A 26,872-nucleotide genomic window follows, 5' to 3' on the forward strand; every position below is an offset into this window, starting at 1 on the left:
CGATGGCATCTCTCTCGTGTTGTACTCCTCTCTTGCACTTTATTTTAGTGGCCCCAATACTTCCTCCACTTTGATTGTCATCTTAGAAGAATATTGGCAGAGAAGAGAGATAAACCCACGTGTCCGTTCTGTCACTGCCCACCTACTCCTCCTCAGAGGCAGCTCCTGTACCAGAGAAGATGCGAGAAAGAGAGGGGGAGGGTATGAGAGTGTGAGCGTGTGAGAGAAGAGTGTGTGTGTGTGTGTGTGTGTGTGTGTGTGAAGCCCTGTGACAGACACTCTGGGGGTGCTGCAGCCAGCAACAGCATTGGACATATTCTAGTCATTTGGGGAACAGGGCAGGGTACAAATAAGAACCGAAAGAAAAAGTGGCCTTATTGTTGAAATGGGGATGTGGCCGCAGAGTGGTGATTTTGAAGCGGATACATACACTCAGTTCAAGGGATTAAGTCCTGGGAATTTCATTGTTTAGAATTCTTATTACGTCACTCCAGGAGTCGCAGGATCCTTGGTGTTTCACGCTTTGCTCCAGATTGACCGGCTGATTCTTTCATTCATTCCGTCAGCAAGTTTTGATGGAGCCCATATGTATCAGGCAGTATGCTTAGTGCAGGGGATAAATGGCCATCAGGCATCGTCCTCATCCTGGTGAAGCTTTTAGTCCAGTGGCAGGGCAGTAGGGGCAGGTAAACGTTAATCGGGCAGGTACCTGATGTGCGTCTGAAGACCAGGTCCGGTCCCAGAGATGGGGAAGGAATCCCAGAGGACCGGAGATTGGAGCGGAGCCCGATGTGACAGTGCAGGGCTTTTCGAATCCTGACGTGCTGTGGTATCAATTTAAATATCTGTTTTGCTCTCAGGGCAGACATCCTCATGTTTAGTGTAGACCTGTTGGCACTGGTTTTGTGGGCGTCCTGAGTGGGCACTGAGGCACGTCTCATGCATTATCCCCTCTGTCCCCGCAGTGCCCACAGGGTAGGGGGCTTGCTTAAGCATTGGGGTGTCAGGTTGGGGTCTGCTGTGCCTAGAGCACTTCTTCCTCCTCCCCCTGCAGCCTCCCATCCTGGGACTCAGGACTGAGCTCACAAGGGCAGAGTTTAGACGTGAAATTCTGCAGGCGCGCCCATGTAGCCACCTGCCACATTTACCTTGTAGCTCATCTAACTTGGGATGGGAAGAGTTTAGGTTAGATAGCACCTTTACGTGCCTGGGTTGTAAAGAAGCTTTGGGTACTTCTTATCGCTCCACGGAGGGCAGGGCTGCGAAGGCCCAGGCTGTTACACCAGGGCCACTTCCCTAGTCCGGCTGGGAGCCAGGCCCGGGCCTTCCCACTTCCTGCTTAGCAGTGGAGCCGGCAGCCAGTGTGGATCCGGCCTGCGGGCCCCAGGCTGCAGGCAGCTGCGCTCTGTCCAGATACACACACGCACGCACACACACACACACACACACACACACACACTCCCCTGCCCCCTGTCTTTCTCTCCCTCTTCTCTCTCTCACCCTCACCTCCCTCCACACCTCCCCTTGGCTGGGGTTGGAGGGCGATACACATTTTCACTTCATTGCAAAGGAGTCGTGGCCTCAGGGCAAAGCTGGGCCTTTGGATGTCTGTGTTGAATGTTTCTCAGGAGCGGATTGGAGGACTGTAACTGCCTCGATGAGAAGGAGAGAAGGGGGCCTCTGAGGAGGGAGCAGGTCCACTGCCTGCTTTCTCCCTTGGCAGTCCTGCGCCGGCCTCTTTATCCTACCAAGGTGTCTTCTCATTCAGAAAAGGGAAAATTCTAGCAGTGGGTGAGAGGAGGGAATCATCATTTTCAAACCCTGGAAACAATAGCCTTGATTTAGTGTGCATAACGCCCCTCAGTGGAATTTCCAGTAGCCTGGAAAGCCCTTCTGAACTGCCTGCCTTTTCCGTGGAAGGTTGGACACAGCTCTCTTCCTTCTGAGTCCCAGCCTGTGGTCCCACAGCCTTTGAGTGTTCTGCAGTCTCTCTATTTTTAAAAATTTATCAAAAGTAATGCATTTATTATAGAGAAACCACATAGGTTCCCTTATTTCTTTGTTCCTATAGCATCTTTTCACATTTTAATGGTTCTGAAATTGGGATGCATCTTAAAATAGATTTGTGCATTTTGATACGATATTTCTTTTTTCCTGAAGGAGTGTTCTTTAAATCCATGGGTGATTCCCAAATGACTACATCTTAGAACTGAGGAAATACAATAAAAGTACAGTTTGGGAAACAAAAATCTTTCAAACATGGAACCCATGGGAGAAAACAAAGCAAAAGGGATCCTTGGGAGTGGGAAGTTGGGGCCACTGCTTCCAATTTCATGTTTTCTGAGCAACTTTATGTATGACCGTTTCGGGGGGAGATGCGGACAGGGCCTGATCCTGTTCCGTCGTGTTTCTTTCTGTGAGGGTGACATACTTGGAGCAGACGTTCCCTGAGATTGTCCCCATACCACTCCTCCTTCAGATTTCAGGTCAAACATATCTGCGTATTTAGAATAAGGACCTTTATTTTCCCTTTGTTGCACTTGCTAACTTATGATCGTTGGGTTTGAAAGAAGGCATTTTTCTTTTGCCAGTTGGCCTTTGGGCTTTCCAGAGGCCCCTCAGAGAGCGTGGCCGTCGGGGCTCTGGGGACCATCCCAGTGGAGCCACCCCCACCCCCCTGCCCTGCGCATGTGACAGTCCGAGGTCGTGGGCCTCCTGTGCAGTGTGGACACGGGATGGGGCTGCATCAGGGCCATTTTGTGTAAAGAATGGAGGTGATTTCAGCAGTTTGTGAGAACGGCCTGGAGCTTGTCAGATCAAGGACGGGTTCCCAAAGTCTAAGCCTCAGAAGGACGAGCAGGGAGATGCCCAGAGTGCCCTGGCAGGGGCAGGGGTGGCGGCTGCAGAGCTCACCCCCAAAAGGGCACTGCTCCCAGTCTTCTGGGGGGTCCCCCATTGGGGTCCAGCTAGGGTGTGGGAGGTTGATTAATACTCTGACCTGTTAGGCCGCTGAGGGAGGAAGCAGCCCAGGCCCTGATGGTCCGTTAATGAGTATTTTGGAGAGAATGGGGAGAGCGCATCCTGGCCGGCCTCCGTCTCCTCTCCCGTGTCCTTGTGAACGCTTCCCACTAGCCCCAGCCCCGCAGTCCCATGCACAGGTCCTGTAAGACTCAAATCAAGGCCGGCTTCATCCTTGAATGCTGCTTAGAGGAAAATTTTTGCAGCTGAATACAAGAAGATGGCTCTTTAGACTATAAACAAGCAACTGAGTCTTTTTAAATTTTCCTATCATGCTACAGTTTGCGACCTTGACTACCACTCACAGAGCTTGTGCCGAGAAGAAACAGTGCATCTCTCAGCTCCCCGCCCCCCCCCAGCACCCAGCAGAGTCCCAGTGACGGCAGCCCCTGGCCAGCCCGGGTCCCAGACGGAGCAGGAGGCTGTGCCAGGCTCACGGCAGGCGGTGCCCCTTTCAGGTGGCATTTCACGCCCCATTGGACTTTTTTCTGCACCCTGTACTATCCCCCGAGTAAGTGGTAATGAGCAACTTAATTTGCTGACTTCTCCAATCCCTTCTTGGTCCATGACAACAAAATTTGCTCTTTTCTCATTAGAACCACTTTTGTCAGGGTGTCTTTAATCAATGGCTTCCCCAGGGACAGTATTTTTAGAAGTTGTTATTTTTCACACTCTCCCTTTACCCCTCTTGGAAAATCTCTTCCCAGGGCCTCATGAAATGGACTAATGAGATGCCGCACGAGTCCGGGCTGGAGTTAATTGGTGCAGGTACGAAGAAGCTGCTCACACGCCCTCGGCTGCATCCTGCCTCACCTGCTGTCCTTTTCTCCATCTCTTTGGTGTAGGTTGCACAGACAGCAGATGGTGTGGATGCTGACCTCTGGAAAGACGGCTTATTTAAATCCAAGGTTACCAGATACCTGTGTTTCACAAGATCATTTTCCAAAGAAAATGTAAGTCTTAGTGGTTTTCTGTTTGCTACGTGAGCACAAGTCATTTACATTCCTGTTTGAAATCTCCTCGTCTTTTGGTTGTGGTTTATTTTCATCACTATGTTAATTTATCTGTGGTTTTAGTGAATGGGGTAGAATCAGCAGCCTGTGCTGTGTTTCATTTATTAACAGTATTATTAACCACATACCCAAGTGTACAGTGAATTCCATTAAAACGTGTTCTCCAAAGGAGACTAGGAGATTTCTCTCACAGCTCTTGTCTGCCTGCCTTTCCTGCAAGTAACAAGTCACAGGGTAGTACAGAGGTAAGTGTCTTCCAGGGGAGCTGGATTTAAAGCTGACCAACAGATGGGAGCATAGCTAGAAGGATGCCACGCGGTCACCCCTCCCCCAGACATGGCCTTGTTAACTTTCTCCCCGAGTCTCTCTGACATATGACATTTCATCGTTTCTGCAGGTAGGTATCCACCACACAGGCAGATTTCTTTTACTGTGTTGTTTAATACTTAAGCCCATAAATTAGGAAATTTTAAAGACATCTACTAAAGCTCTTCCAACAAAGTATTCTAATGGGTGGCTCAGAAAAAAGAGAAGTGGCTTTCGTGAGCGTCCACCCTGTGTGAGACCTGTCCTGGGCACTCTGCACATATGCCACCTCTGTCCTCAGACAGGCTCTTGAAGTACTAGCTCCTTTCCAACATCAGGGAGTTTTCATGCTTGTCCAAGGCCACCTGTCTTTCCTAACTCCAAATAGGGAGCAGTCAGATTTTCATTTTTAAGGTGACATTTTATTTTGGGCCTGAGTGCTAAAAAAAAAAAAAAAAAAAAATTGGGTGGGAAATATTTTGATAGGTTTTATTATAACAGTAATACATGTTCATGATTTATAAAGAAAAAATCAGGTTCAAACATCCCCATTCAGAAGCATGGAAGGGGAAAGGCAACGGTCTTTCTCCATCACAAACCCCACAGCCCCGTGGTCCTATCACGGTCCTCGTGCGTCCCTGCAGCATTTGCTGGCTGTGGACAGTCACACAGTTCTCTGGCCCGCACCCTCTTCCACCAGCCATTCCTGTTGTTTGTTGGTAAGTCTTTGTTAGGAAAATGATTCCTAACAGACTCAGGGAGAACTCATTGCTTTAATTTTTTCCCACTAATGATGAGAGTAATACATGCTTGCTGTAAAGAACAGAGTTTCTGGTGGAGTAGGGGAAAGTCCTGGCAGGTGAGCCTGCGGTGGGTCTGAGCAGGTCCCTCATGTCACGGTGCAGCCGAGGAGACCCCAGGAACAGGTCTGAAGGCCGGGTTACCCTTCCAGACATGGGGCTCGTGATCTTAGGGGTAGTGCCCCCTTGGCCCCATCCTTCCCTCCTGCGTCCACATCCACATACAGTTCTCTCTTGTCCCCTTTGTCCCTGGAGCTTACCTAAACCTTTTTTGAAACTAGTCGTATTCTTAGCTTTTGTCACCTCTTTTCTGCCCACTGGCTACCCTTTCTGCAGAAGGCCTGTGTGTTCACTGCCGCTCAGGGCTGTGAGGAACAACTCCTGAGGGTTGAGCATCTTGTTCACACCCTCACTCTGCCGGGTGGTTTCATGTGTTCACTCCTGGTCTCCACTCAGCCTCTCCTACTGAAGAGGAGGCCGTGGCCGCAAGGGACAGCTACGATCTCGTTGGTCATTTTTTATTTCTGTTTTTGTTGCATTTCCTTGAAGGCCGTGGGGTGTCGGTGCTCTAGGCCAGAAGAGCCCCTGATCCCTTGGAGTGGGGACAATGACAGGCCTCAAAATGATAGAGAGAAGTCACTGGGGCTTGTTAATTTTAGGCGTCACGGGTAAGTGGATGATAGAAAATACACCGATTTAGTCAACATTTGTCGAACGTTCAGATGTTCCTTGAGTGCCTACTATGCGTGTCTTGCTCCATGAGGGCTGGGCAGACGTGGGGAGGTGGGCGTGATGAGGGGATGCAAGATGAGGACAAGGGCAGTGGGAGAATCCTCTGCCCCTCTTTTGAGGCAGTAAGGAAATTAGGTGCATCTTATTTTCAGAAAAAGAAAGAATGGGTCCTATAGTGAGATCCAGAGGGATACAGCTGAAGGGGTGGCAGGGGCCCACTTGCCAGCCCAGGATTAGAGCAGGAATAAGGCATATTTTAATGTTACAGCCGGTCTGTCCCGGCCCTGCTGTCAGAGCCAAGACTTTGCATGACAGTTTTTTACAACTGCAAAGGAGGGATGTGGAATCTCAAGACTGGACAGATTCTTAATTAGGTGACTTGAGATTCGCTGTGTAGGAGTTTGCAGAGACTCCTTTGGAGCCTAAATTCCTTTCCCCCAATAATGCTATTAATACAGAAACCTGGCTTTGGAGTGACATTGCTTCCTGGGGAAGGATTGAGATTAATTGCACTTTTCATGCCCTGTACTTTCTGCATTACCTGTAATAATAATGTACATAGATTAGGTAGGGAGGATATTAAACAGAAGAATTTATGAACATTTGAATATTAAGTTGGTTATCTGTGGCTACCTTAAATGCAAGGTTGTCAAAAATAATTACAGTATACTAGCAAATACTGGCTACCAGAGACAATATAAATACCCTGAGTCAGTGCATATTGGGCTTTTGGCATGAATCATTTGCTCAACAAGGATTGGGAATACGTTCTTCATATTTATGAGGAGGAAATGAAAGAGAGCACGGGATGGGGGAGGGGAGAGGAACAAGCAAAATTAATGGTGTCGCAGAATTTCTGTATTAAACCCGGTGCAGTGGCAGCCCCTGCACGGAGGGACCACACTTGGGCTGCGGGAAGCTCTGACAGGGCAGGCTCCCGTTCCATATGCACAGGAGGGGTTTTTTCATGCTTTTTTTCATGGCTGCACCACTGATGTTCTGGTTTTATGATCAGGGACATTTGTAGAGTGTGGAGTGTGAGGTCGCTAAGTGGTTTGCAGTTGACTTCTGTAAAACCCAACTTTTGTCAAGTAGAAGACGTTTGAGAAGGATACTGGTGAACACCCGTCCATCTATGGGGCAGGAAAACATACCCAGTTGTTAATTTCTCAATGCAGAAAACAGCGATGACGTGGAAAAGCAACTGCCATGAAAAAAAAGTTATGATAGATTAGATCAGGTGATTCTGAAAGCAGGTGATGCTCGCGAGCTGGGTTAATGGTTCAAACCCTTCCTCCACAGTCAGAGATTTATTCCGCATCAGTGAGGGTTTCGCTTTCCACTTGCTGCGCTGATCTGTGCATTGTTTTCCTGGGACCCAGCTACCTGAAATGTAATAATGTTAAATCCTCGGCAAACACCATATTTCTAGAGAAACGGTTTTGTGACCACAGTGCCGAAAAAACACTGGTCATAGTTTATACTTGACATTTTGACCTTCATGGCTAAATTTCAAGAATTTATTTCATTTGTGTACTTTTGGTTTATAATACATTTATTAAATATACTTTTAATATATCTATTGATATTGTTTAGATTCATCGTCCAAGCAAATCCAATTTGATTTCTGGTTCTGAGTGGCCCACCCAGTTAAAAATTGTACCAAAAAACATTAATTTATTCAGCAGATAATTCTTGAGTACCTACTGTGTGCCCAGATCGATGCTAGGCTTGGATGTATAGTAGTAGCAGAGATAGTTGTGGTCCTGATGGCTCTCAAACTCTAGTGGGGAAGCAGATGTTAAATAAAAACCTCACAAACATGTCATCATAAATTGATATGAAGGAAAATTACGAGTGCCGAGAGAGGACATAGTGTAGAGTTCAGATGATAGGAATTCCCTGATTGGCTTTCAGGGATGGTGTTGGCACTGCGCAGGATGGGGTGCGGCACAGAGACGGAGGGGCACGCCCTTCTCTGAGCAGGGCGCCTGAGGAGTTGCTGTGCAGGGCAAGGTGGTGGGGTCGTCCGGGAGCGCAGAACAGGTATACTGAGAGTGTGCTCATGGGGACTTGTGGGGATGAGGTGCTCCTGGAAGGTGAGCCTTCCAAGTGCATTGCTAGTATCCTGACAGGAGAGATTTGGGATCAGAAGGCATCATTCTTTCTTTAACTGAAGAATTTAACGAAATCTCCGAGGTGGGCCCACATATCTCAGTCGTAGGGTAGATCGCTTCAGAGCTTGTTTCCAACTTGAAATGTGGGCTGCGAGTGCCAGTGTGTTGGCAGAGAATTCTCTCTTGCAATTACAGGATGGCATGCTGTCTTCGAAGATATTTTTGCACTGGTTGCGGAAACTGCGCACTGTGGACCCCGTGCACTACCACTAAGTAGAAGCTCTAAGAGGCCCTTGTGCATGTCATTTTAGAAGATGTGTAATATTAGGCAGCAGGGCTTTTCACTGTGTCTTAGTTTATGATTCGTGGGGTTTTACAGAATGTGTCTAGCCACCGAAATGTGTGTCGATATGCAGACTGGCGATCACGTAGGAGTGTGATAGGTTCTCTGTTAGGCTGAGATGCAGCTCTCCCTGTGCAGCGACCACCCCAGGAACGTGCCCTTTCTAAACCTGCTACCCCAAGAGCTGATGCTCAGGGCTCATCTTGCTAACCAAGGCCACATCTGAGTGAGTGGCTTTGAGGTTCTGCAGAGGAAACTCCTCCCCGGGGGCCATCAGAGTCCCTGTGTAACTGCTGGGGAACATTAAATGACACCTACTGTAATTAACCTGCTGTTGTGAAGCTGCACGAGTCTTGTGTTAAATATGCATTTTGAAGCCAAAATGGCAAACCCACTACAGGCGTGTTCAGATTAATCATCTATATCTCTTTTCTTTCTTCCCAAGAGCCATTTAGGGAACGTGTTAGTGGACATGAAGCTCATCGACATCAAGGACACTCTGCCTGTCGGCTTCATCCCAATTCAGGAGACGGTAGACACACGTGAGTCACCCCTTACTACTTCTTGTCACGATGAGAATTTTCTTCCTTCAGGTATATTTTTATGTGCATTTTTCTTCGGAAACATTTTAGGAGGCCTTACTGCGTGCCCCAGATAAACCCTGCTGCTTTTGACATATGCCTGACTTGGTTCTCCAAGGAGTTTTCAGTGTTCTGGGTAGCGGCATGTAAATGAGCAGAACGGCGCTCCCTGCTGAATCGGCTCACTCAGGAAGGGGACAGTGAAACCGGTTATAGTTTGTCCTTAGCCCGTTCTCCGGTGCTGCTGAAGCCAAGCTTGGCATGAGACCCAGAAGCAAAAGGAAAAAAACCAAAAGCATGCAGGGAACACAAGTGCAGTAATAGCCCCATTTGGGGCTCTTGGAGCACAAAGAAAAGTCAGAACCAGAAAGACTGCAACTTAGAGTCCTCAGGATTCGAAATTGAGGGAAGACTCTGATCCCTGAGCAGCACAGAGTGGAAGTGAGTGGCGGACACGTCGGAAGCTTCTTCAGGATCCTGGGGCACTTCGAGGTTCTTGTCGTGCACGCCAGTTATTAAATAGAGCTGGAAACCTCTGGGTAGTTGAGCCTCCTCATTTTGATGTGCTATAACTTGTTTTATTTTAAATTATTTATGACCAATGTTAGGATATCCACAACAGTGATGCAGTAAATAAAAAAACAAATACAGAGAATCCTTTCTTTATGACACATGATCCATTTATGAAACTCTGCATTTCACTTTTTGTCACACATACTTTATTTTTCCATAGTTAGCCCCATTTTGGACCTACTTTTTTTTTTTTCTGCTGTTTTCTTGCAAGCATTTCTTATGGACCAGACTTTCCATATTTACACAGATCCCCACATAGCTGTTATTTTAATGGAACAAGTGAATTCCGTTGTGTAGCCTACTTTTCTTAATCGTCTCCTCACTTTTGGACATTGGGCTGCTTTTGTTTGTTACTGACGTGTATTAGCTAATAATTGTGATAGTTGGTATTTAGTATGTCTTTACCGTATGCTAAATGCTCTACATACCTGATCTCATTTAATCTTCAGTAAGACCCCTATTTGCAGATGGGTATTATTATACCCATTTCACATATGAGAAAAATGAGGCACAGTAACTACTTAGGGATTAAAGAGCTTATCCAAGGTTACACATCTAGAAGTGGGGGAATAACTAGATTACACACACAAGCGTGACTCCCCACACTTTTAACCATAGTGCCGCTCTGTAAAAGCATGTGTTTAAGCACCTTTTACCAATAGATTTTATATATTTATGTATTGGAGTTTGGGGATAACAGCTTTCTTGAGGTATAATTCACATACCATACAATTAACCCATTTAAAGTTACAATCCAGTGGTTTTTAGTATATTCGCAGAGCTGTGCAACCCTTACCACAATGAATTTTAGAACATTTCATCACCCCAAAAGAAACTGCACCCGTTAGCAGTCACTCTCCCATTTCTCCCTAGTCCTCTCCTCCCTACCCCGCTGCCAGCCCTAGGCAACCACTAATCTACTTTCCATATAGATTTGCCTATTCTGAACATTTCATATAAATGAAGTTGTATAATCTGTAGTCTTTTTGTGTCTGGCTTCTTTCACATAACATAATGTTGTCAAGGTAGGTTCATGTTGTAGCATGTCAGCACTTCATTCCTTTCTTTATTGCCAAGTAATATTCTGTTATATGGATATACCATTTTGCTTATCCATTCAACTGATGGCTGTTTGGGTTGTTCCACTTAGGGTTATTACGAATAATGCTCCTTTGAACACTGATGCACCAACTTTTGTGTGGCCATATGTTTTCATTGCGCTTGGGTATATACCTAAGTGTGGAATTGCTAGGTCATATGGTAACTCCATACTTAACTTCTTGAGACACTGCCAAACTGTTTCTCAAGGGAGCTATACCCTTTTACATTCCAGCCAGCAGTGTTTGAGGGTTCCAGTTTCTCCACATCTTCAACACTTGTTATTGTCATTCTTTTTAATTCTCACCATCTTAGTTGGTATGCAGTGGTCTCTCATTGTGGTTTTGATTTGTGTTTCCCTTAATGGCTAATGATGTTGAACATTTTTTATATGCTTATTAGCCATTTGTAATTTTCTCTGGAAAAACGGCTATTCTAATTCTTTGCCCATCTAAAATTGGGTTTTCTTTTTATGATTGAGTTGTAAAAATGTTTTAATATATTCTTGATATGTCCTTTATCAGTTATATGATTTGCAAAAATTTTCTCCCATTCTATGGGTTTTCATTTCACTTTTTTTAAATTGAGGTATAGTTGATGTACAGTTATTCCGTTTTCTTGATGCTGTCCTTTGAAACACAAAAGTTTTTTATTTTGGTGGAGTTCCATTTACCTATTTTCTTTTCCTTTGTTGCTCATGCTGTTGGACTCATACCCAAGAAACCATTGCCAAATCCAAGGTCACCAAGATTTATGCCTGTGTTTTCTTCTAAGAGTTTTATAGTTTCAGCTCTTTCATTTATGTCTTTGATGCATTTTGAGTTAAAGTTTGTGAATGGTGCAAGATAGGGGTTCAGATTTGTTCTTTTTTTTTTTAAATTTTTTATTGAAGTATAGTTGATTTAAACAAATGTATTTTTTGCATGTGAGTATCCAGTTGTTCCAGCACCATTTGTTGAAAAGACTGTTCTTTCCCCCGTTCAATTGTCTCAGCATCCTTGTTGAATACCAGTTGACTGTAAGCATGAAGGTTTGTTTCTGGTCTCCGAGTGCTCTTCCATTGATCTATATATGTCTTTCCTTATGCCAGAACCACACAGTCTTGGTTACTGGAGCTTTGTAGCAGGTGTTGAAACCAAGTGATATGAGTCCTCCAACTTTGTCAGGATGATTTTGGCTATTCTGGGTCCCTCAAATTTCCATGTGACTTCTAACATTAGTCAGTTTCTGCAGAGAAGCCAGCTAGGATTTTGATAGGAATGGTGTTGAATCTGTAGATCAGTTTGAACATGTATAGATTTTGAATGATTTCCTTGTGATGCATTTACAAGGACTTGAGGCTGCTGGGTCATGTGTCCTCAACGGCCTGCTCCCGACCTTCCTCTACAGCAGAGGTCCCCAAGCTTTTTGGCACCAGGGACCGGTTTCGTGGAGGACAGTTTTTGTCGGGGGGAGGGGAGGATGGTTCAGGCGGCACTGCCAGCGATGGGCAGTGGCAGATGAAGCTTCACTCGCCCGCCGCTCACCTCCTGCTGTGCGGCCCGGTTCCTAACAGGCTGAGGACCGGTACCGGTCCGTGGCCCGGGAGTTCGGGACCCCTGCTCTGCAACGTACTTCTTACCTTCGAGCACCCCATGCTTTACCCAGACCGAGCCACTTACTGTGCCGTCTTCATGCTCCTTTCTTTTCGGACTCCACGTATTTGCATTGTTGTTTTCCTGGCCTAAAGGCCCCCTCCCTCACTCTGAATATCCACACCCCATGTCTTTCAAGGGTGAGCTCAAGACTGCGTGAAACAGCCTCTGATCCCTAGATGTGAGTCTGAAGCAAGCTCTCTCTCCTCTCCACAGTCAGCCACAATGGATGTGTGTCTGCTGTAGGCACTGCAGGCTCTGGGATATAAAGATGAGCCTAGGAAAAGAACCCACAAGGAGCTCAGTCTAGCGGGTGGCTATAATCACTCGGAGGTCAGGGTCCCCATCTGCCTTCTTTACTGCTTTTCACCTGCCTGGCACAGCACACCTGTGTTGAAGGGAGGGAGGAGAGTAAGCAAATGCCAGTAACAGTGGTGGGAAGCCAAAGGGAGTGCTCGATTCTGCTTCCGAGTTCCCATCTTCACCTCTGTTAGGACAGACTGCACCAGGCATCATGGGAAGAACTTGGGCTCTGGAGTCAGACTCACCTAATATTGAGTCTGCCTCTGCCACTTGCAAATGAGGGACCCTGGGCAAATGACTTCAGCCTCCCGGGCCTCAGTTGCCTCAAATGGGGGGGGATATTTACCTGTTTTCTTCACGCCTTTGCTACTTACTTTCTTCGAGGGCAAGATCCGTGTTTAATTCATCTTTGAATCACCTAAGGTACCTGCCATACACAGTGCCTTGATCAGAGGATGGGCTCAGTAAAGATAAGCTTTATTATCCTCTGCTGCGAAATTAACTTCCAGGAAATACCAGTTCACGTTGCCACTAACGATCGCGGCTTGTGCCTGTTTTCCGGCAGGAATGCCAGTTCACGTTGCCACTAACGATCGCGGCTTGTGCCTGTTTTCCGGCAGGAATGCCAGTTCACGTTGCCACTGACGATCGCGGCTTGTGCCTGTTTTCCGGCAGGAATGCCAGTTCACGTTGCCACTGACGATCGCGGCTTGTCCCTGTTTTCCGGCAGGAATGCCACTTCACGTTGCCACTAACGATCGCGGCTTGTGCCTGTTTTCCGGCAGGAATGCCACTTCACGTTGCCACTAACGATCGCGGCTTGTGCCTGTTTTCCGGCAGGAATGCCACTTCACGTTGCCACTAACGATCGCGGCTTGTGCCTGTTTTCCGGCAGGAATGCCACTTCACGTTGCCACTAACGATCGCGGCTTGTGCCTGTTTTCCGGCAGGAATGCCACTTCACGTTGCCACTAACGATCGCGGCTTGTGCCTGTTTTCCGGCAGGAATGCCAGTTCACGTTGCCACTAACGATCGCGGCTTGTGCCTGTTTTCCGGCAGGAATACCAATTCACGTTGCCACTAACGATCGCGGCTTGTACCTGTTTTCCGGCAGGAATGCCAATTCACGTTGCCACTAACGATCGCGGCTTGTACCTGTTTTCCGGCAGGAATACCAATTCACATTGCCACTAATGATCGCGGCTTGTACCTGTTTTCCACCGGCCTGCCAGCATAGGTTTTACATTTTTTATTTAGTTTTACTCTCTAATTTTGTTTAATTTTCACTTATTATTTATTAGCAAAACTGAATATTTTCACGTGTTTGCTTGCTGCTTTTGCTTATTCTTATATGAATGGTCTCTTTAAGAGCTAAAATTGCCTTGTAGACTTTTTGTATTAATTTCCTACTTTTCCCCTGTGTTTTTCTTAGTTTTAAAATTTGCATTGTCGTTAGTTTTTGACAACTAAGTGGCTTAAAATGTCTGTATATTGATATACTATAGAGCCAAGGGGGTTCTCATTCTGCATTTTCCTCTCAATTTGTTGAACCAGTTGAGCGAGGAGGCCCAGGGCTGAGTCCTGGTCTAGCTTCCGAGTGGCCCCAGTGATTCTGGGAAGTCCCCCCACCATGACTGGGGGTGCACTGGTTACTGCCCCATGGACATTCTGAGGTCGGGTCCTGGCACCTCCAACAAGTGTCTTATCACACAAGGAAGGGTGAGTTTAGGGTCGCCTATTCATTTAAGGTCATGCGGTCATTCCTGGAGCCTTTACCCAGGGACAGGTGAGCTCAAGCTGACCAGATAAACCTGTGGTCAGCTCTGTGATGTTTGAGAGCATTTAGGGTCCTGATTTTATAAAATCAGCCAGAAAGATGAGACTCCTGTAATTAATTTAAAATACGGTTTGTTGCAATCTCTATAGCACTTAAAAAACTGGAAGACTGTTTGTTTTAGTAAAGTGCTATGTCCTTTCTCTGTGTTCATTAGCGTGACTGAACACATTTCTGTGGACTCTGTATGTTTGCTTAAAGTCAGGCCTGTGTAAGCATGTGTAATTAGTGGCTCCATCTCTTACCCCGAGTTTGCTGTAGATGGAAGAATGGAGCAAAGAGCAGCTGGCAGAGCAAGTACATAAAAGACCTGCATCGTAGTTTACTTTGAGGAAAGGTCTCTCCTCCTTCACACTTTCAAAGGCCTGATCTTATGAGCTCATAGTTTTTGAAGCTGCAGGATTGCTGTGGACAGTTTACCCCCAGTTACCACCCCTGCCTTCTTGGATACGATATTTGGGGTCTGGATTCAGTATCCAGTATTATTACTCATAGCTGGTAGATCTGGTCTAGCCCTCAGTTTCCTCACTAGGAAAAGAACCCACAAAGTTTCTGAGTTTCCATCTGGTTCCCCCAAAATGTCAGCACCTGATTCTAATCTCCCCTTTGGTAAAAATCAAGACCAGCAGCAGGACTGCACTTTCCTCTTTATCCCGCTCCCTGATTTAAATGTGCTTATTTCCTGCCACGGAACTGAAAGGTCTTGAAAATCAGTGCCAAACACTGACACAAATTGTATGCCAGAGGCTTACTTACAATAATACGGTGAGGGGCTTCCCTGGTGGTGCAGTGGTTGAGATTCCGCCTGCCGATGCAGGGGACGCGGGTTCGTGCCCCGGTCCGGGAAGATCCCACATGCTGCGGAGCGGCTGGGCCCGTGAGCCATGGCCACTGAGCCTGCGCGTCCAGAGCCTGTGCTCCGCAGCGGGAGAGGCCACAACAGTGAGAGGCCCACATGCCGCAAAAAATAAAAATAAAAAAATAACGGTAAGAACATCCATGGCTGTTCTTTTTTTTTAAAGAAGATGTTGGGGGTAGGAGTTTATTAATTAATTAATTAATTTTTGCTGTGTTGGGCCTTCATTTCTGTGCGAGGGCTTTCTCTAGTTGTGGCAAGTGGGGGCCACTCTTCATCGCGGTGTGCGGGCCTCTCACTGTTGTGGCCTCTCCCGTTGTGGAGCACAGGCTCCAGACGCGCAGGCTCAGTAGTTGTGGCTCACTGGCCTAGTTGCTCCACGGCATGTGGGATCCTCCCAGACCAGGGCTCGAACCCGTGTCCCCTGCATTAGCAGGCAGACTCTCAACCACTGCACCACCAGGGAAGCCCCATGGCTGTTCTTTACTGAGCATTTACTGTGTGCCAGGCACGGGGCTAAGGGAAGCATATATGTCATCACATTTCGTCCACCCGGTGTCCCTATGGCCTCAGGTTTCATTAACTCCCTTTTACCGATAAATTAAGTCACTTGCCTAAGATTATGGTTCTGGATAATGGTGGAGTTGGAATTTCACCCCAGATCTATCCGACTCATGTACTGAATGGCTGCAGTTGATTGAAAGTCATGTTTAAAAACCACAAATGAACAAACAAAAAACACGTGGGTGGTTGTTCACCTTCGGCAGTTGCTGGGGTACTTGATAAATAGAAGAATCACATATTTATCTCTCCTTTCCTGTAACAAAGCATGTCTCAGGGAGACCAGGTAGTTGAAAAATAAGATGTTTTTTATATAGAAAAATTCCAGCCAATAAATGCAGAAGGAATGACAGAAAATCACTATGTTGACGACTTTAATGAGATTATGAATCTAGGCAACAGTCATCAGGGGATGAGAAAACCTCATGAGCATGGTTGTTGGGGACTTTATAAGTGAGGTACCAACAGCAGTGGGACCTACCGAGGGTGACCCAGCTGAGCCCCAGGCCGCACGTATTACACCGTCGGATGTACGTTGCGTCACCTGTGAAGTGCTCCTGCCTGATCGGAATCGAATCGAGCCTTTCACTCTGCCGGTTTACAGGAAGTACAGGGGGTGACCTGAGTTCTCCATCCTATCAGTGCCCTGAAGATAAAGGGAAGGTGGAGAGGTTGCCACAGAACAAAAGAGGCCTAACAACCAAATGCAGTGCACAGACGGTGTTTGGGTCTCGGTCCAGACAAACCAACAGTTAAATGACACTTTTGAGATAATGGAGAAAACTTGAGTACAGACTCTTGGATGATATTAAGGAATCATTGTTCATTTTGTTAGGAATGATAACAGTCATGGTAAAAAATAATAATAATTTTTTTTAAAAAAGCCTGCCATGGATACCTACTGAGATTTTGGTGGGTGACATGACATGGTGTTGGGGAGTCATTCTAAATCTCCAGCAAAGCTGGAGGGGGTGGGGGAAGGAGATGAAACCAGGTCGCCCATTGTTGACAGTGTTAAAACCAGATGATGGGAACATGTGGATTCATCTTACTGTTCTCTCTATTTGGGGGAATGTTTGAAAATTTCTGTAATAAAAAGTGAAAAAGGACTTCCCTGGTGGTCCAGCGGTTGAGACTCCACGCTTCCAACTGCAGGGGGCGCGGGTTAGATCCCTGGTTCGGGGAACTAAGATCCCACATGCCGTGTGGCGTGGCCAAAAAGTAAAAATTTTAAATATAAATAAATTTTTTAAGAAGTGAAAAAGAAAAAAGACCATGTAGTGAAATGTGTTGACACTCAGGGTGTCCATGTGTTTGTATTTGATGGCTGGAGCAGCAAGCAGGTTGTAGTCGTGGGTTTATTCCAGGATGCTCCTTGCAGAGGTGTGTGTGCCCTTTGGGCCCCTTCTTGGCAGGGGTTGTCGGGGGTCAGGCCCCGAATGCAGGGCAGGGTGACTGGGCCTGTCCACTGCAGCCCTGCGTCCAGCCCTTCTTTCGGGCGACTTGGATGGCTGGTCACTTCCACCGCTGGGAAGGGAACGTGACAGGAGACATGGTGTTGAAAACGGAGACGTGGGCACCTCTGGAAGACTCATCCCTTTTCTTGTCCTTTCCTTCAGAGGAGGTGGCTTTTAGGAAGAAGAGGCTGTGCATTAAATTCATCCCACGGGACTCAACTGAAGCTGCCATTTGTGACATTCGGATCATGGGCCGGACCAAGCAGGCCCCTCCTCAGTACACGTTCATTGGGTAAGTCTCAACAACCCCAGTCTCATCTCTGCTGTCTGCTGAGGGTGCTCACATCACCCCTGGGGACCGGGTCCTGAGACCTTCTGTGTGACCCGTGGGCTCAGCCGTCTGCCTCTCATCAGCCTCTGGCCTTAGCTCTCCTTGCTGCCCTTCCTACCTGGGAGGCCGCTGGTTCAGGACACCATGCTCCTGACCAGTATTCAGAAGTTCTAGAATTCATTCGCCTTGGTCTTGATTGATCTCACTGGGGTCACGTGCACCCTGAGCCCGTCGCTGCTACCAGGAAAATGTCAATCTCTGATTGACCAAGTCTGAGCTGAAAGTGGGGTCAGCTCCATTGGAACTCAGGCACTGGGAATGAGGGGTGGCTGCTCCCCGAATACAGAGGGAAGGTAAAGCGTCAGAAGAGGGATGAAGGGATGCTGGATGTCCAAAAGATAATAGGTGTTCACCCATTATACTCAGTCAGCTGAAATTCGGGTCTCTCAAATTGATAGTGTGGTTGAGGGTTTTCGGCCTCTTGGCCATGTGCCTCTCCCTGGCCAGCTTTGCAACCTTCTTGCTTATCCCTGTGGGTCCCTACATCATGGATGCGTTCTCCTACTTGGCTTTTGAGGTCGGCCTCCTGGATCTTGCTCATTTGAGCCCAGACCCTCCTCTTTACTCGAAAAGCCACGGCCTTTACTTGAAGGCTGCTCACGGACTGGGTGATAGAGAGAGAGATAGAGCTGCGGTGTTTGCTTGAAGCACGTGGGGAGCAGGTGTCACAGAAATAGAGGTTATTTTCATCTTGGTGCACGATAGCTTGTTTGGACTCTTCAGCTATGGAATCTGATTCTCTGTCTCAAGATCTTGTGGTCCTTAAGAAGGACTCAGGCTTCCCTGGTGGCGCAGTGGTTAAGAATCTGCCTGCCGATGCAGGGGACATGGGTTCAAGCCCTTTTCCAGGAAGATCCCACATGCCGCAGAGCAACTAAGCCTGTGCGCCACAACTACTGAACCTGCGCTCTAGAGCCTCCGAGCCACAACGGCTGAAGCCTGCGTGCCTAGAGCCCGTGCTCTGCAACAAGAGAAGCCACTGCAATGAGAAGCCCGCGCACAGCAACGAAGAGTAGCCCCTGCTCGCTACAACTAGAGAAAGCCTGCGTGCAGCAACAAAGACCCAACGCAGCCATAAATTAATAATTAATTTTTTTAAAAAAGGACTCTATGATCATACCCTTTCTACACACTCAAAAATCCTGTTTTGCAACATGGTTTAAAGTCATTATGGAAACAGGATTATGGAAGTAGAAAATAGGTAAGAAAATAACCATACTTCAGGTATCTTAGAAACAGCCATTTACATACAAATAGTAGAAACCAACAGTTTAATAATTACTACATGTATTATGTATATTCAGTTGCTATGTGTATTGAGTTCTTTAAAATTGCACACTATGCTACTTTAAAAGATTCAATTTTTAACCAATTTAAACAATTCTAAAGAATAGATTCTTACCATATATGTCTTGGTAATCAAAACTAGAATCCCTTTTTTATATCATTTTGAAAAGATTGCTAAATAAAGTATATTTTTGTTTCATCTTGGGGCAAAAATTCTTTTTCAGAGGAAGACAATTCCAGTGTTATTTTTAAGGAAAGAGAATTCAGTGTTCAGAGCTCTGTCGCTTTTTCTTAAGAATGGGCTCAGTTCCACAGGTTACTTTGCGAAGGTCTGGGGTTGTCAGACGGGGAACAGCTCCTCCAAGGCCTGACTGTGGCCTGATACCGAGAGGTGGCAGAATCAGTGCAGCTGGTTGGAATCAACCACCTGATGAGACGCGGCCGTGGTTCAGAATAGTTCCGCGGTGTACTGAGAGGCCGCCAGAAGAATGCTCTGAACAAATCTGTTCTCAGTTTTTGGAGGCATGATCTTCCTCTACATCCCAACGTGTAAGTTCTGTGCAGCAGCTGAGCAGTTGGACGTTGATGTGTCTAAAATAATCCTGTTACAGTTCCTGCGAGTATGCCTGTCTCATAAACACTTGTGACCGTGGGGCATGGGGCCGGGCTGCGGGGGTGTGTGCAGATCAAATAACAGGAACCCTGACGTGGCATCCGTCGGGCCCTGTTGTCACTACCCTTAGTTGTGGTGGTTCATGGGACACATGCCTCGGGCTCTGTGAAGATGTCTCCCAGACTGAGCCTGAGAATAAGGCTGACACCAGGTGACACCGGGCAGTGAGGAGCTTTACCCTGGAGGTGGGGGGCAGGGGGAGGGGGGCAGCACGGCATGGAGCTGGGTGGGGCTCATTCTCCCCATAGCTAAACCCCAGGCACGTGTCAGCCCAGTGCCCTATCTGTCTCGCCCTAACCACACAAAGAACTTGAAGCAGCTGGTCGCACGAATACCCACAAGGAAATGGCGGAATACGAAGAATTTTGCAGACCGAGAACCAAGGAAAATGTGGATAGCATATGGTAGGAAGGCAGGCCCAGGGGTGGGGGAAGAAGATGGCCACGTCAGACGGGCCTGCTGAGTTGGGACAGTTGCCATCACGTTAGGCTTTGAACTGTGATGCCCAGAGCACAAAGGGAGGTGATGTAACCCACCTTCATGGGCAAGAATTGATTCCCTGGCGTCTGAGGCTGTGATTCTCTTAAATGAGTTGGTTTGCTTTGTAGCTCAGGTAACTTTATGTTAAACGGTGCTGTGAAGATTTCTCTTTTCTCCCAAAGGGAGTTGAACAGCATGGGGATCTGGTATCGAATGGGCAGAGTACCAAGAAATCATGACTCATCTCAACCCACGACGCCTTCCCAGCCATCAGCTGCCTCCACCCCAGCCCCCAGCCTTCCCAGGTGAGGCCCTGTCAGTGGCGTCTTGTTCTCTTATGCATGTCACAGAGTCATGTGGTCTTGGGTCCCACTGCGTAACGTCTTAGAACCCCTCCACTTGCTATCTGCGGAAACATTGCAGAAGCGATATACCTTTAGAGGAGGTTTTACAAAATCAGTTAGAAATCTTTGCGTTACATGAACGTAAAAGCCATTCTGTCTTGCACCTATTCTGCAGGCTTCTAAAGTAGCAGAATATGCAACTTAGAATGGGCTTGTTATTCTAAAGAGCTCATAGTCGCACACAGACACATGACTTGTAGCCACGCTGCTGGGAGTGCTGGCCGTAAAAGGTGGAATTCCTTCTCTGCCTTGGCCAGCAACTCTTTCAACTGCAGGAGGGTTGGTAGGTAATTTTGTTCATTTCCATATTGTTCCTGTTCCCAAAGAGCTGCAAACTAAGACATAGGTACTTTGGGTAGGAGAGAATAGTGAGAAGTTTTTCAGGGGCTGTTAGTTTTAAATAGTTGTCTCCACAAAGAAACTGGGGTGAGCAGACCGGTCTCTGCACCTGATTTCCGTTGGAGCAGAGGCAGTAGTGGTGCCAACACCTTCAAAAACCTCTGCATCATTGGCGTAAATTATTTGAGGACAGGGAACAAACAGCAATGATAGACTAAGCTTGAGAAAAGAATTACAAAAGTAAATAAAGCCAGTACGAAGTTGTGAGGTGGTGCCGTTTGGAGCTGGACGTAACATAAATGAGGACGGATCTCAGAGCTTCCACGTGGGCAGTTCGAGGTGCGCAAAATCGGCCAGGAACAGGACAAAACCATTACTGGGTGCTTCCCCCTCCCCACGCCCCACGGTCCACACCCTGCCCCCGAGAGTCAGGGGAGAGGGTGGTACAGGCGGTCTCCTGCGCCCTGTTCAACCTCTGCTGGGCTTCCCGCTGCCTCGGACGAATGCACAGTCGTGAGCCGGCAGCTCGGGGCCTGTCCTTCGGGGTGTCCTCCAGAAGACAGTCTGGCCTTTTTCACTCTCGACAGTTTCACAAACCAAGAGCGGTACTTAATCGTATCTACCCCTGCCATCGCCTGAAACTTGAGGAGTGTTGACAGTTTTCAGTTTCACTTTGGTGTGAAGAGATATGACTAACTGATGAGCTTCCCAGGGTTGCGCGTCTTTGGTTTAGGAGTATAAGGCTCGCACAGCTCGGTAGCACTTTGGAGTTCCTTTCTCACTGCCCAGGTCACCGTTGAGGCTGCGGTTCCCGTCACGTGTGCTCAGGGTCAGCTCAGGCCCGTCGTCTTGGAGAGGTTCCAGCTGCTTCCTGTTGACATTATATGATCTGGAAGGGCCTAGAAATAGGCACCACCTCAGGGCAGGTTTTAACTTGCTGTGAGATAAAGGAAGAGCTCTGATTGTCCACTTAAGGCAGGAAGAGCGATCTCCCCAGAAGCTAGCCGGTCAGCGTGGGTGCACGGGCTCTAGGAACTGAAGCCAGGGGACCTGAGAACACAGGCCACAGAGAGCCACACAGACCTGGAGATAGTGCGTGGGAACAAGCCTTGTGAGGCTTATGTATTTTATAACCTCTTGTACAATGGTTTACAATGGCTTCAGGGAAATTGGATCCGTTTTGTTTTACTTGCCAAATAAAGCAAATGTCAAAATAGTCAATATAAAATGTATTCTAATTTGACTGAGTTAAGTCAGCCAGTATGCAGTAGGATAATTGAATGTTACATTAATGCTTCTCAGTAAAAACCACTTGTCTGTCCCAAGCTCTCCTCTCTCACTATGCAGTAAATTTACAGATGGCCTGTACACCTACATGAGCCCCCTAATTCATCAGGGTTTTTTTATGTTCTTCAGTTTTCGTATTGTTCTCCTATTGTGCATCTTTGATAAGAAATGAAATGCTGGGCTTCCCTGGTGGCGCAGTGGTTGAGAGTTCGCCTGCCGATGCAGGGGACACGGGTTCGTGCCCCGGTCCGGGAAGATCCCACATGCCGTGGAGCGGCTGGGCCCGTGAGCCATGGCCGCTGAGCCTGCGCTTCTGGAGCCTGTGCTCCGCAACGGGAGAGGCCACAGCAGTAAGAGGCCCGTGTACCGCAAAAAAAAAAAAAAAAAAAAGAAATGCTGATTTTTCAAATTTTCACTGAAGATTTATGAAATGATGAGTATGTTATTCCGTGAGGCTTCAGATCCCTGTTATCTGTCCAGCAGAGGAAACTAACAGCTTTCTCTCTGGTGGTGAGCTGTGGATGAGGCTTTTGTCTCCGCTGGGGGCCTGCAGTGGGCCTGTAGGATGGAGGCCTCCAGGTCTGGATCCCAGGATTAGTCTTCTCTCTCTTGTCCCCACACCTCAAACTTTGAACCAATAGCCTCTTTTCCCCTTCCTGTTTTGTGCTTCTGTGCCTTTGCTCATGTGGACACCTGTGCATCAGGTGTGTCTCCCATCCCCCACCTCAGATGTCAGCGCAAATGCCGCCTCTCCCAGGAGGCCTTCCCTGAGTGCCCTGTGCCCGTGCCAGGCTCTCCCCTCAGAGCGCTTCTCAGCCATTATGCCTTCACTCATGTTGTAAACTCCTTAAAGGCAGGGACTGTGTCTAGTGCCTTTTATTTCCCAGAGCTCAGCCCAGGTGCAGGCATATATTCAGTTTTGCAACAAATGCTTCTCCAACAGCCTCAGACCCTGGGCTGCAGCCTCTCCACTCCCACCCGCAGACAGCTCCTGAGTCCCTGAAGACTCCTCAGGTTTTTCTGATTATGAGAGGAATACAAGCTTGTAGAAAACTGACAGAGTATAGAAAATAATGAAAAAAACAAATACCATCTCCAGTAAGCAAAGGCTCATAACCTTTGGCTATATTTCCTTCAAGTCATTTTTCTGTGTACTTTTTACATAGGTGATATCATATCGTAAAATAGCAAGTTTGTTTTTGCTGCTTCTTTCTCCTGTACTATTAAACCACAAGCCTAAGAAATACCTCAGCTGTGGCCTTTGTGTGGACACAGGGATCAAGTTGCAAAGCCCAGGCTGGAGGGAGAGTGCGGTGATGCAGCGCCCTCTACTGACCAGATTTGGAGGAGCCTGGAGGACAGGCAGGCCGGTTCCCCCGCGGGCAGCGGGCCGTTTTCCCAGCCAATCCCCGGGGGAAGGAAGGGAGTCAGGGAGGGCCAGTAGCCGACCATGTTGCCTTCTTGAGCCGGAGCTTCTGTCTGAAAAGCTAAAAACGTGTTCGCTGTCACTCGTATATCAAAGAACTTCCTGTCACTTTTTGGAGAGCTGTCATCCCCAGCTTATGTCAGACAAAAGGGGCAGCTGGTGGAGTTTCTGTTGATGGGTCATCACCTGAGGCCCTCGTGGTCCTGGCAGAGCCGCCTTCCCTTTCCAGAGGCCGGTACTGCCCCTCAGAACGAGCACCTCCTGCCCGTTTCCTCCCTGTTACTGCAGAGAATGCTAGTCGCGGGGCCAGATGTGGCGTTGTCCTTTCAGGATGGGCAGTCCCCTTGGCTGTATCCGGTGAATGGGGCACAGTGGTCGAAGGTCACGGCCAAAGGCAGGATAAGATGTGTTGGCAGAGCTCCTCTTCCTCACCCAGTGAGTCTTCATCACACACACACACGTCTCTGTGCTCATTTCTTGACAGTTTTTCCCACGTGAAGAAGGGCATGCCACTTCTTCCGGGGGCCTGGAGCCTCCATTTTCTCCCTGGGCCCCAGCGCTGCCCCCGTCCTCTGCCGTCCGCTTAACACACATTGATCAGCAGGGTGCGCCTGGCCTTGGGCATCGGGCGTGATCCCACGTCCCCACCTCTCTCCCGGGGTGGCCTCAGCTTTGCAAGTCGGCCTGGTGTGTGAGAGCAAACGTCGGGGTCCCTGGATTTGGGCTTTTCTGATTGCTTCTTTGCTGCTGCTTTGGGCACTTGCAGACAGAGGAAGCACCTTCCCCCTTCAGCCAGAGCAGCCCCCGCTCCTGTCCCACACACTGGCTCTCACATATGATTCTGCAGGGAAGAGAAGGTTCAGCTTCTGCTGGAACCGAGGTCCGGAAAAGCTCGGAGAGGCAGGTGGACTTGCAGTTGATGGAGTACCAGTAGCCCCAGAGTGTGGCTGAGTGAACAGTTCTGTGCCTTCCCACGAGGGGCCCTGGTGGGCTGCTGCCCCCGGCTTGCTGAACAGCAGAACCCGTGGCTTGATAAAGACATCAGAGGCATGCATATCAAATGTGCAGATGACACAGAGTCATTAGGGAGAGCTGATGTGCTGAGTGACAGAATCAATACTCCGCATCTCCTCTACAGCCAGAATACCCTGCCGCTACCGGGGGATGAAAGGTGATGGGCGAAAATGGACAGGGCCCCCAAGGTTCAAAAAGTCAACTGCTCGGGCACCAAATTGAGGAGATGTGGCTTAGCAGCGGTTCATGTGAAGTAGCCAGGCTGGGCACGAGCTTGGGTACCTCGAGTGCAGCCTGGCGTGCACAGTGGGGCACGCCCCCTGACCCGGTGTCCTGGGCCTGTCAGGACATCAGGAGAGTCGCGTCCACTGCCACGCACCACCTTGTCAAAGTTACCCGACTCGAGCATTGAGCTTGAGTGTGAGGAATCGCTGAGTTTTGATCTGAGTCAAGGCGAGGCAGCTGGCTTCAAATGTCTAAATGGTCACCGTGTAGAAGGGAAAGTAGAAGTGCTTCCAGGTGGGGCTGGGGCATTGGGAGCCCCTGAAGGCAAAATTAGATCAGGTGGGATGAAGTTATAAGGAGGTAGGTTTGGGCTTAACATTTTAAAAAATTAATAAAGAGAACTTCCCAAGGGTAAAAAAAACCCCCTGGCATTGAAGAAGCCGGCTTGCGAGGTCATGTGCACCCAATTGCTGGCAGTATTCAAACAGCCTTTGGGTTTTCAGACCTTCAGTGATTCTTGAAATGCATCATATTCCCTAGCTCCACCCTCAGAAATACAGATTCAGCAGACCTGCACGTTAGGGACGCAGACACCTTGCCCCGGGTGACTCGGGGAGCTCCAACGGGCACCTGTCACCCAGGTCTGCTCGCGCCACTGTCGGCGCTTCCTCATCCTCCGACCTGCAGCCGGGCCTCCTCCCGCGCACTGGAGCCGGTGTCAGGACGGAGCTCAGGGCCTGCAGGGTGGCACTGTGGCGCCCTCCCGAGATGGAGGCACAGAGGCCCACGTGCTGCGGCCCGTGGCTCCGTCCCAGCGTGGGCAGGCAGGAGCTCGCTCTCGGAGTCCAGCTGAAGCCAGTAGTCTGCACCCCGGAGTGCTGGGATGTCCGGGCACTTCACGGCTCTGTGGACAAGGGCTGGGCGGGGCCCCATGGCTCCGGCAGCGCCACTCTGCCCTTCCCACTGGCCTGGGGTCCTGAGGGAGAAGCGGCCCCCTGAACTCTGCCCCCCAGATCTCAGGCCATGGGCTCCTGCGGTGACCCTTCACCGACACTGTCCCCCCAGGAGAAAATGTCATCTTCCCTCCCAGAGACACAGGGCGCAGCCTCCCGGGAGCCTCTCCCTGTTGTCCGCTGGGGCTAAGCTTCCCTTATAAGGTGTGCGGCGCTGCTCTTGAGTTGTTCAGGAATCTTCCGGTGATTTGTCAGCTTCCAGCAAGTTGTCAGTCACAGGTTCCGAAGTATGTTTCTTAGTGACAGTCATAATTGTACTTAACTTTTTGCGTGGATGTTATCAATCTGTGACAGATACTCTGGGAAATGGGGCATTTTGATGGCAGAAGATCTGTCACATGCATTTAGTCTTCCACTCAGGGACACCAGGATTCAGTCACAACTTTTGCACGTCGATGTCAGGTTTTGAGAACAGAGATCCTTGCTGACCTCAGAAATCGTCTCGTCACTCCCATCCCAGGGCTGTCATCTGAAAGGTTAATAGCTCTTCCTAAAGGAGAGGAAACATCCCTCCGCGGTGATCTAGCATTCAGGCCATGCACGTCTGGGCTCATCCCTGTCACATCCCTTTTCGGGAGCCTGTGGGCTGCCGTGCTCTGTCCTGGCCCCCCGACCCCACCTTCCCAGGGGTGTGGGATCCACTGGGCCACTTGATCCACCCACGGAAGAAGCCGGCAGCGGGGACGGAGCCTTTGCTCACCGGCTGCAGTCCTGTCGTCTGAGCTGACAGCCTAAGGTGCTCGGGCTGCCTTCTGTCAGTGTTCAGTCATAAGATGCTCTTTGAACCACAGACATCTGTCACCCATCCTGTTGTGGCAGGACTTGAACGGGAGGCCTGGAGTTGCACAGATCAGGGAGGCTGTTCTCCCTTTCCTGCCGAGGTGTCTGCCCCTCCCCGAGCGGCGGCTGGCTTGGAGCGGGGGGCATTTGCCTATGAGGAGGCCCAGCAGTTTCTCCTCTTTGATAGGTTTTAGTAGGAGAAGGTTCGGCCCAGAGGATTGGAGGGAATTCATTTTAGAGTGGAAAACTGTTGTTTAATAAGGGTTCATCATTTATGAGAAGGGTTATATGTGTCCCCCGTCAAGGTAAGATTAGAAGGCAAGCCC

At 48.6% G+C, this 26,872-nt stretch overlaps 1 protein-coding gene across 2 annotated transcripts in view; it reads left to right on the forward strand.

Annotated features, from left to right (window-relative positions):
• MVB12B (multivesicular body subunit 12B) overlaps positions 1-26,872 on the forward strand; it is a 183,582-nt gene that overhangs the window by 54,213 nt on the left and 102,497 nt on the right. For both annotated transcript variants that reach the window (XM_022578726.2, XM_022578724.2), the window contains exons 3-6: positions 3,864-3,971; positions 8,775-8,871; positions 17,390-17,519; positions 20,241-20,363. In XM_022578726.2, the coding sequence (XP_022434434.1) occupies positions 3,864-3,971; positions 8,775-8,871; positions 17,390-17,519; positions 20,241-20,363 (458 nt within the window). The remainder of the gene's footprint in view (positions 1-3,863; positions 3,972-8,774; positions 8,872-17,389; positions 17,520-20,240; positions 20,364-26,872) is intronic.

The sequence above is a fragment of the Delphinapterus leucas genome, chromosome 6 (assembly GCF_059928025.1).
Source record: "Delphinapterus leucas isolate spDelLeu-1000000601 "Yukka" chromosome 6, BTC_Dleu_Yukka2, whole genome shotgun sequence".
Taxonomy (NCBI): Eukaryota; Metazoa; Chordata; class Mammalia; order Artiodactyla; family Monodontidae; genus Delphinapterus; species Delphinapterus leucas.